The sequence below is a fragment of the Trichosurus vulpecula genome, chromosome 4 (assembly GCF_011100635.1).
Source record: "Trichosurus vulpecula isolate mTriVul1 chromosome 4, mTriVul1.pri, whole genome shotgun sequence".
Classification (NCBI taxonomy): Eukaryota; Metazoa; Chordata; class Mammalia; order Diprotodontia; family Phalangeridae; genus Trichosurus; species Trichosurus vulpecula.
Window position 1 is genome coordinate 422,987,837 of NC_050576.1, and position 11,240 is coordinate 422,999,076.

At 37.2% G+C, this 11,240-nt stretch overlaps 1 protein-coding gene across 1 annotated transcript; it reads right to left on the minus strand.

Moving 5' to 3' along the window:
* Window positions 1–1,728: 1,728 nt before the first annotated feature.
* Window positions 1,729–2,722, minus strand: LOC118848608 (zinc finger protein 131-like). The gene has a single exon (XM_036757563.1). The coding sequence runs from the start codon at window positions 2,720–2,722 to the stop codon at window positions 1,763–1,765; it is 960 nt and encodes a 319-aa protein (XP_036613458.1). The 3' UTR covers window positions 1,729–1,762.
* Window positions 2,723–11,240: the final 8,518 nt, after the last annotated feature.

Here is an 11,240-nt window from a genome sequence, read left to right on the forward strand (position 1 = left end):
GGCCTAGTTGGGTACTATAAAATAAGTAAGCAAAGTGAGAGTGCTACAATGTTTATGTTCCATATGGAAAACAGTTCTCTATTTAGAAAAACAGCTTTCACAAAATAATGTCAAATTTGACATAAAATGCAAAGAGTCAGTTAAAGCCTACTATGTTTCTTCCTTCTATATTTCTTTCTTCCATGTTATCTGACAGAATGATCCTGAATGTAATGGATTATGGTTTTGAAGTCAAAGAGAGGATTGCGTCAAACATCATTTTAATCTACTGGTGTAAATGGAACGATGTCATAAAATTATATAGCTCTACTGAATGATATCATATCATTTGAACTTTTATCAGTGTAAAATTCTTTTTTTTAACCAAAACAAGAATCGTTTATTGAGCTTGGTTTGCTCCTTACTGAGAATTCTGCATCTGGGCTCATATTTGTAGTCACCAACTTAACCTTTTATGTACATTTTAAAAAACTCAGAATCAGATACATGCATACACACAACTATTAAAAATTAGAACCACAAAATGTTTTTAAGTTTACTTTAAAAGATTAAAATATCTCCTGAAAAAAAATATCTCCTGAACTTTTCATCAGATCGAGGAAATAATATCACATTGGTTTACTTTGTGTGGTTTGTTATAGTTTATTTTCCAAGTAATATTGATTAAAAATATTTACAGTCCTACTTTTAAATCCACAGTTTAGCACTCATATATATGGCTTTAAAAGATTTAGCACAAGATCTTTACATAAGTATGGGGGAGAGGGGAAGTTTCCATTTCAAAACCAAAGCCTGATATATACATATTTTCTCTGTACTTGCTTTTAAATACATTAATTTTAAATGATGCTTTTCTTTAATCTTTTTTCCATCTGGTGGTAAAATACTAGCGCAACTTTTTATCCAAACAAAATTTACCACAGATGCAGCCAAATCTCCCAATTGTAAATGGCCCTTTAAAAAACTGCCACAGTATGAAATCAAATTGAAATGAAAAAGAATTGGTAGCTAACAATTATAAGCAAAAATATAAAGTACTATAGCATTAATTACATTGCTCTTTGCAACACAAACCTTTAAAGAGCTAAAGAAGATTTGTAGAAGGTTAGTCAGTGTTGAAAAAGGCACATGGGTGTGGGTTTTATTATTCTTACTATTGTTTTTGCATTCTGAAACTTTTCACACCATTTCTCTGTCCCTGCCGCAGAGCTGGCCTCACTGAACATTGGGGTGGGGAAGAAAAAAAAGCCAAAAGCTAAAATTTACCACACAGTGACAAATGTGTTTTTGTTCATGCAGATCTGTGTTTTCTACATATTCTAACATGCATTGGAATACATGAACATGTATATGTATTCTAATGATTTCACATGTGATTTTATAATATGCAGAAATGTTTCAGGAAGGGCAATGACCTGGGAAAGAGGAAACTTTATCACAATGAAAGTAGCTACATTCATACCAAACAGTATAATAAAGTTGCAATTCACTTAAGTTTCCACTAATCAACTTTTCAAAACTACCCCACTTCTGGGAAAATTCTCTCCTCTGTGGCATTAAGTGAAAAAAAAAGAAAAGGAAAAGAAAAATTCTGTTCTGGATAATATGAGCGGTTCAGCAGTATAGGAAATATTCTAGCTTTGGTCCACCTGTCTGTTTTCCTAAGGATAGTCACACTGCCCTTAGTTCAAAACCCCAAAATGTAAATTAAAAAAAATATTCATTTGGTATTTCGTTCTAAAACTGGCACAGCTGTTCTGTCCTAGGTTTGTGTTTTTAACGTTTGTCCATCTACCATTGGTTCAGTCTTTAAATCTTCACCTTGTTCGTGATCTTCCTTATTGGCCTCAGCAGCACCTGCTTGGCTCTGTTTACTCTCTTCTAATTCTCCCTGGTCCATGATTTCAGGGTCCCCTTGTGCTAGGTCAGCTTCTTCTAGAAGATCATCCTGTACTTCCATTTGCATTTGATTTACGCGTTCAACATGTAGCAATTCCACATGTACTTCAGTCCCTTCTTCCGCATGAATTCGACCTACTTCTAAGTAACTAACTTGGACCTGTTCTGGTAGCTCCTCCACCTGTGTGCCTTGCACCTGATTGTCCTCTAACAGACCTGCATGGACCTGTTCCACAGTTACTCGGGCTGAATCCCCCTGGACCTGAAGGAGTGGCGACACGTGTACCTTCCCCACTTGTTCTATAATAGTCATTGATGTCACAGGTTCCGTTTCCACTGTCTCTACAGAAAGAAGCTCTTCTGTCACTATTCGTTCTGAGATGTTGTGTATTTCCTTGAGATGCCTCCTTAGTGCATTTCCTTGCATAAACCACAAGTCACACAGGGTACAATGGTTGGGTTTATCTCCCGTGTGTATTACCAAGTGATCTTTGAACTGGTCCCAGCTGTTAAACACACTGTTACAAACCTGACATTCATAAAGCTTCTTTCTTCCTTTTTCCGCCCCCACACCAGATTGGCATGCAGTCAGACGACATCTGAGTGTGCTATTCCTAGCAAAACGTTCATGGCCATTTGGACATTCGAAAGGTTTTTCACCTGCATGTTTGCGAAGGTGTTCTTTAAAATGCCCAAAATGATCAAACCATTTGTCGCAGGATCGACATACATGAATTTTTTTCCCTGGTCGCTGTTTCTTGCTGGCTCCACCTTCCTCAAGGTGGTAACAGGTAAGGTACTGTTTCCATGTGCTTTCCTGCATATGTCACACGTGAAACTCTCAGTGGAGTGTGATTTCACGTGTTCCTTAAAATAGTAAAACAATTTAAATAAATGGCTACATTTTTCACAATGGAACAAGTTGTTCACATGTGACAGCTGAAGTTCCACAATTTCGATACCTTCTACCTGTTTGCTTGTGGCATCTGCCCCTTTCTATCACCTTGACGGTACTTGCTGGTAATATCAGCCAACAAAGCCAAAGCAGAATCGTCGGAGGAACCAGTACTCTGTATGTATTTTATAGACTGTTCTGCCGAAGCTACTTCTTCCAGAGTTTCTAGGCCATCTTCTACTTCAATTGTCCCTTCAGTAATCTCTACCTCAATTTCCACAGGCTCTGATTCTGCAGAGGGTAATGATTCAGTGATAACATTGGAAGTTTCAGCAATCTTTCTCTTTTTTGCTTCGTTTTTTCCTGTTGTTGCATTTTCCTCTAGTAGCGAGGAATTTTCTTTGTTCCTAACTTCAAGTGCTTTGATGGCTTCTAACATCTGAAGAAATTCTGCTGCTTTCCATACATCATTTGCTTCTTCTTCGCCTTGTATTATCAGTTTTGCTGTATGTGAACTCAATTAAATGACAGAATGCCATGTTACTTACACCTTCTATTTCCACTAAAGGTTCCTGAGTACAATCTTGAAAGAATTTGTAGAAGAACTGACTGCAAGCAGCCAGAACAGCCTTGTGAGCTTTAAAATGGTGACCATCCACTATCAGAGCGATGTCAGTAAACTGGTCCTGCTCCCGCTGCTCATTCAATAGGTCCAGAATCATTTTATGATGTTCAGGAAACTCTTGAATGCATTCCATTGTCTCTTCAGCCTCCCTGGCCAGGCGAGTTGCTCTGTAAGACAATGGCACGACGACCTTCACCCCACTCCCTGACGGTGGCCCCGCACATGCAGCCAGTATAAAATTCTTAATGTGCATTAAGGCAGGAAAGAGACTAGGCTTTGAGCTTGAATTTAAGGTTAAATAGAACCAATGGATCAAGGCAATACTTATAAATACCTGTCGTCACCAACCAAGGCACACTGAACATAAAACTCTTAAGGAAAAAGATGAAGCTTGTGTAAATTAAGAGCCTGGCTTACCAAAGACAAAGTATAATGGATGAAAACCATTTAAGTTTATTAGGATCTATGCATTACCAATTTCAGTGTATACTTTTGGCATGATAAAATGGACATAGATGTATTGAAACAAAACCTTGCATAATTTTAAGAAAACACAGGTCTTATTATCCAAAGGCAAAAATGGCAAGATTAATACTTCTTCATCAAAAATGAAGAAGAAAATTGATAGATGTTCTCAAAGTATATATTATGGGTTTGTCTGGGAGGATCCTGTTTTGATGAAAATCTGTCCAAAGGGCAAGACCCTATAAGATGATTTCCCTTGTCTGCTTTCCTCCCCTCTCTCTTGAGAGGTTATGCCTGTGTGACCAATATCTCAGGAAACTTATCTCTCTTAAAAGTTTGCTTAAACACTTATTTAAATATTTACTATGTCTCTTAAGCTTGAAATTGTGAAAAACTGTTAACTATTTGCAGTAATAACCTATGTGTATCATTGCTCCAAGCTTCCTGTAATGGGGGGAAGAGATTTTGAAGCTGGGATATTTTTGCCATCAATTTTCTGGCTGGATAGGTTGAGTTGGAAAAGAGAATTATTGATTCATTTTGACAATTTTCTAGAGAATAGAGAGAAATTAATTATACTAGAATATCTCTTGACCTGGAGTGTTTATCCCTCCCCCTCTTTTTCTAAATAGAAGTCTGATAAAGCCTTTGAACTCTTCAGAATTTTTTTTAAATGTATAAAACAAAATGTATAGATTACAATGGAAACCATTTATATTGAAATAAAGATGCATTTCTTTTCCTATCCCAATTTACAGATGACCTGAAATCCCTCCACAGATCCCAGGATCCAGTTGAGAACCTCTTCTCAATGAATGAGAAACAGTGGCCGTAGTGAGCTGACTGTATAGACTTGTCCTGAGATTGGACCTCTGCTATTTCCCCCAGACTAGGTTGGAGAAGAAAACACTTCCAAAGAGGAGGAGCCCAGGGAATTGCTAAAGAGAAAGTCAAGACCAAGGGGAGGAGGTGATCAACACCCCAAAAGGGTAGGGGTGAATACAAATGACAGACAGAGCTGCTCAGCAACATGTCACCAGAACCACTATACTACTATTAGAAACATCATTGTCATTCGCAAAAAATTCCCATCCACCTGATATCTTGAAACATGTCTTCAGGTGGCTGAAACTATACACTAAAAGTTTGCTATCCTTTATAGACTAACATATAACAAATCCTTGTATCACATATACAAAGTTCCAAATATCTTCAAGAATTCAGCAAAAAAACTTCACTCGAATCAAAGCTGCATGGTAGGCGAAACTTTCTTATGACAGCCCAGACATAAAACTGATTCACAGATATTTAAGAACAACATTATAGTGGATATTGCCATGCATCTCATGATCTCCAAATGACATGGAAAGAAAAACTTTCAAGGTATGAAATCTAACAGAAGAAATTAAAACTGTGTATTTTTAGTAGGGTGAGGTTAAATGGCATCCTTAAAGTCTTGCTACTGGAATTGTTTGTCCCAGTGTTGCTTTCAGTCAATCTACAGAAGATGAACTTACATCCCAAAATGTTTATTAAATTACAAAAAGCCATCATATCTGCCAGTGCAATAGCTCACACAATACTAAATACACAATTTGAATAGGAAGAATAGGAATTTGTTCTTGAACCATTTCAATTTGAATCTTATTAAAAAAGATGAAAAGAATGAGATAACTACGATACTGAAAAAAGACCTTTAGGTTTTTGTCAGTATTTTACTCACATAATCTAATTTTGATCATCACAAGAATCCTGTAAAGTAAATGTTACCATCATTATTATTCCTATTTCACAGATGTGTGGTAGGAAGTTAAGCTGTTTGCCCAGGATTGTATAGCTAGTAATCCAAGGAAGGATTCAAACCCAGGTCTTTTTTTAATCCCAAGATCAATTGCCCTACCAATCTCAGAATTAATGCTCCTAACTACAAACAAAAGGGCAGAAAGTGTCATATGTTACCATAAAGCATGACAGGGAACCTACAGTTCTTTATGCCAGAGCTGCTATTCAGCTTAATTTTGCTTGGCTTTTAGGGTAAGTAGCATCATAACATTGTTATAAATATTTGGTAGTGATATTCTATGAGATGAGAATATTGTTCTATGTCATATCTAAGATCCCTTATTTACTAGAACAGGAAAAGATTTCTTTTCTCTCCAATGAACATGTGTAGCATTAATATGATGGAAGATCTTTCCCACTGAGTTCTAGTGCGTTCTACTCAATCATGAATTCAGCCAATCAGAGACCTAAGTTCTAGCCAATAAGATGCCAGTCTAGGATTGTATAAAAAGAGAGCCCAGCACTGAGAGGAGCAGAATTCAGAAGCAGACATCAAGAAGACATTGAAGGAGCAGACATTGAGGGAGAGCCAGCATTGAGAGAGACTGCAGAGCAGAGAGTGCAGAACAAGAGAGTTGTGGAGATCAAAGAGCAGAATCTGCAGAGAGCTACAGGAATCAGAATTCAGCCCAAGAAGGAGCAGGAACTTGGAATCTACAGAGCTGCAGAGAGAGCACTGAGTGCAGTTAGATTCATGAGTGATTGTTCACAGAAAGGCCCTAGCAGGGGGGAAGGTTACAGGATGACTTGGTTCCTTGCTACAATACTGTGTTATAATTTCCTTGTTACTACATTGAGGTGGGCTTACTGCTGTTGGAATATAATTGCTATTATATCAATTTGAGGATATTGGTTCTCAGATTTGATCCTCTGGAGTCTAAATAAATGTCATTCTTCTGCCTGCTACATAGAGAGTTTTTCATACTTTGCAATTCCGAACTATTCAGGCATGTTCATGGTCATCCTCGAGGTCATGAATCTTGCCTTGCTGATGTAACATGAGAAAATGCTAGATGGTGATGAGATTGTAGAGGACAGAATCATTGGCTTGGACCCAGTAAAATCATGTTTTCATCTCTGCTTTGACATGTCCTTGCACTTTAAAATTGAACAAATCACTTACACTCACTAGGACTCAGTTTCCTTATCTGTAAAATGAGAGAGTAGGATTTAGTGGTGTAGACTTGGAGGTGATCTTAGAAAGTTTTACAAATGAGGAAACTGAGGCCCAGAGAGATTAAGTGACTTGCTCAGAATTTTAAATTTATTACATCCTAAGGTTTGGTCTTTCTATACTTCAGGTAGGAACTTGAGCAAGTTTATAAAAAGTTATAATGTTAACCCATTTTTTTGCCCAAAGGTTTCATCTTAAAAAAAAAACAACAAAAAGAGGTAAGAAAATTTTTGCTTCTTCAGGGTCTTGGTAGATGACAAAATTGCATTTGTCTCCTCATTGCCCTCTTCACCTTCCCTACTTCATTTTCACTGGATTTATCATTCCTATCATCAGTCAAGACATAAAACAAGTATTGTAATTACCACTTTATTTATTGAACATATATTATGCTCTCTCCTTATTTTAAAAATAACTCAAGTATTTTGTATGTCCCTGAATCTGGTGAAATAAACGTACATTTCTTTTATTTAAGAGCATGGAGTCTGGTATTGTAGAGAGGACTGGACTAAGAGGGAGAATGTAGCCTCACATCTGGTTTGCTACTTATCAACTGGGTGACAATCACTTAAATCTCTAAGACACAGGGTTTCATCTGCCAGATGGAGATTATAATACTTACCTACATTAAAGGGTTACTTGAGAATGTGGGTGGTGATAGACTCTCTGAAATCTGCCTTGGTCAGACAACATCGGGAGTATGTTGTTGATTTCAGTTTGGGAAGGCTCATGAGTGTGCAGCAGGCCACTCAAACTGGTTCAACGGAGCTGGCTGTTACACTTTCAGAGTGACCATTTACACCTCAGAAATTAGCAAGTACCAAGCTTGAATTTTTATTTTATTGATTGTCTAGTCTTGAAACAGTGATGGAGAACAAGTTTACGCTGATTAAAATATACAGAGTTTTGTGCATCTTTTTTGGAGAGCCAGTTGTCGAACATTTACAAGAACAACTCTGGAAAGGACTTTGAAAAGCTGGAGAACATTCAGGGGAAGGTTACCAAGATGATAACAGTTCTTGATATTATTTCATAGCAACAAGAGTTGAAGGAACTAACTAGTTTAACCTAGGGAATAGGTAATTTACAAGATATTTTAAGTTATGCAGAAATGGGATTAAATTTGTTCTCTTTGGCCCTGAAGGATAGACAAGTAGATTTAGATTTAATATCAAGAAAAAATTTCCTAACAATTAGAGTTTTCCAAAATGAAATGGATTGCCTTTGCATAAAGTGGATTCTCTTTCATTAAAAATCTTTAATAGATGGTTGGATGGCCATTTGTCATGTTGTAAATGAGATTTCTTTTCAGATTTGAAAAGGGACTCTGATGTTCCTTCCAACTCTGAGATTCAATGATTCTATGATGTCTATAAAGAGCTATATCACCTTTCATTATTGTTGTTGTTAAGGTTTTCTAATAAGGAGTCACCAAGTTAAAAAAAATTCCTCATTTTAATACAGACTCTCAAGGCAGGGATCAGATATGAATTTTATTAACAGTGAAATAAGAAAGCAAGGCATTTTTTTCTTGGCCAGCTTGATTTTTTTAAATCTCCATTTAGTGTCAAAAAGTATATATTAAAATACATAAAATACATTTATTTTAAGATACACACAGAGAAGTTCTCTCTCTCTCTCTCTCTCTCTCTCTCTCTCTCTCTCTCTCTCTCTCTTTCTCTCTCTCTCGTTTCACACACACAAACACACACACACACACACACACACACACACACACACACACGAGATCTCTCCCCAGAACATACATGCCCTGATCTATAGGAGGTACCCAGTGCAGCAGATCAGAGGTACTTCACTTATATCATACATACAGACGCATACACGATACACACATACACTAAATATAGAAATAAATACTGGACCATAATTTCATTGATATTGGGGATTTGCAAGTGAGGAAATTCTACCAATGAAATTCTGTGTCTCCTCTGCAGCTCAATTTCAGAGAGTTGCCTAAAACTGAGAAGTTGTAATGGCAAGGATCACAAAACTATTATGTGTCAATGAAGGGACTTGAACCTAGGTCTTCCTTGCTTCAAAGTTAGCTTTATATTCACTGCACCATATTGCCTCTCATCTGTCTCTTTTGCTCTCTTTCTTTCTCTTAAATGTATATCTTTTATTTTCTCCATGGGAAAGGTTCACAAGTCATGATCCAATCACATTTGCTACAGCTGTCAAATAAGCAAAAGGCACAAATTGTTAAGAAGTGAAAACAAACTGCATTCTTCTCTCCTCACCATATGGAGCCTCTTAGTGTATGAAGCAGTAAAAGAAAATATGCAAATGTTGATATGTACATATGTGGATGGTGCTAAATTTTTTTCAGGAGGTTACTAATGTTGCTGGTTCTTCACTAACCCAGCTTGTACTTATCAATCATTTTTCTGGTCAGTAAGAAACTGAGATTTTCTTTGTCCCTATTGAGACCCTGTCCCTTAGGGTCGCTGGAATTTCTGAATCCTCCAAAAATAAAGTTTTGGGGGGGTAAAACTCCATAATTCTCAACAATAACTACAAAAAAAATGGCAATTACTGAGGGAGCAAATAGCAATGAACTTAGTGCATAATCAGCAACAGACTGTGGAGCTTCATTCTTTATCTTAATGGGACTCTTCATTGCTATACATAACAACATAAAAATGGAAGTCACATTTTAGCACTGATCCCAAGCTTTGGATTTTTCCTACTGTGCACAAGTGCTTGTATGTGGAGAAAAATGCTGAATTTTCCATTATTGTTATGAATTCTCGCCTTTAAATCTATCTAAAATGTGAGGACTATTTTATAAGCTAATATGTTTCTCTTTCTTTTTCTCTTAGGAGGAAATTTCTATCTTGGTGAGTTGATGTAAGGGGCAAATTAAAGTGGAGAGGAAAGAATATTTTCCCCTGGTCTATTTTAGCTAGGGGATACCCTGTGGAGTGCTGAGTCTGCGGTTTGGCTGCTTTAAAGTTCAAATATATAGCTCAGTGATGAAAAGGCCTGGTGCTTTGGCATGACACACACAAAAAAATGCTCATCTTTTGTTCCCTTTTTCATCTCCATTGTGATGGGGTTGAGGATGATCTTTCATCCAGTAAAAAGGAGCCACAACTTTGATAATCTCTCTTTTCTTTCAATTCTCCCAGACAAGTAGCTACTCTCTTCCTAGACTTTCCTCTCCACTTTGCCATCTTGGGAACACGGACTCAACCAGGGAAACCATTGCGTTTTCTGATTTGTGTTTCTTTCCTGAGTATAGATGCCTGAAGGCTAATTCTGAGAAAGACATCTCTAGCCATGGACTCATCTTTGTGAATCAAAGAGGTCAGACTTTCAAGGTCCCTCATTCAGAGCCTAAGGAGATTCTCCACCAGCAGGGAGGACTAACTGGCCTGACTTGAAAGAACATATGGACCTGAAGGGAATTGTTTCGATGGTGTAGAGGCCAGGTAAAATGTGAAATGTTGATTTGGCAGTCTCACAAAAAATTTCGTATCTTTATGTTTTAATCCCAACTTCCAGGAGAGTATAGAAGTAATATTACTATTGTGGTTGTTTAAATTTTCTATCAATGCACCCTTACAAATCTTGCATGTGTTATGTATTTCTTTTGTGTAGAAGAATTAAAAAGCTATCCTACTCTGTATATTGAGTACCAATTTAGATAAACCGTAGATATATAAACCTAAGCTTTCAGAGATGGTCAGATAGGTGAATGTTCTCATTGTCTTATGGGGAACCTCGGCACCCCTTTCTGGCCATGGTTTTACCATGCTGTCTACACTTTGGCCATCATTCTCATCTCCCCCTACCACAAAATTGAACTCTACTCCTATGTCTCCCAATTAGGAAAGATGGGCTTTAACCTTTTATTATATTTTATTTAACCTTTTTAACCATCTCAATACAGTACTGCCATGTTTGTGCACTCTCCCACCATTCCCTTCAAGCCTCAATTTATGTGTTGTTTTCTTCCATTAGAAGGTAATATCCTTGAGGGCAAGAACTACTTTACTTGCTTCTATCTATCTATCTATCTATCTATCTATCTATCTATCTGATGAGGTTCAGAGTTGTGGTGGGACTTCTTTAAAGAATTCCAAAGACTCGGGTTGATTCCAAGCCAGTTGGAAAGATTTATTATACTTCTGAGGTTCCACACTCTGGCGAGTGGCTAAGTCCCTTAGAGGAAGGCAAGACATACAGTTTTATAGAGTACTGATTACACAATCAAAATTTACATAAAATATAGGAATATGATTAATATTAAAAAGGCAGGAGGAGGACATCAGGTAATGGAGGAAGGGTCCCAGCCTCAGTGGAACTGCACGTGT

Coding starts and splice junctions, on each gene's coding strand:
- LOC118848608 (XM_036757563.1), bottom strand. CDS start 2,722: ATGCAGGAAAGCACATGGAAACAGTACCTTACCTGTTACCACCTTGAG.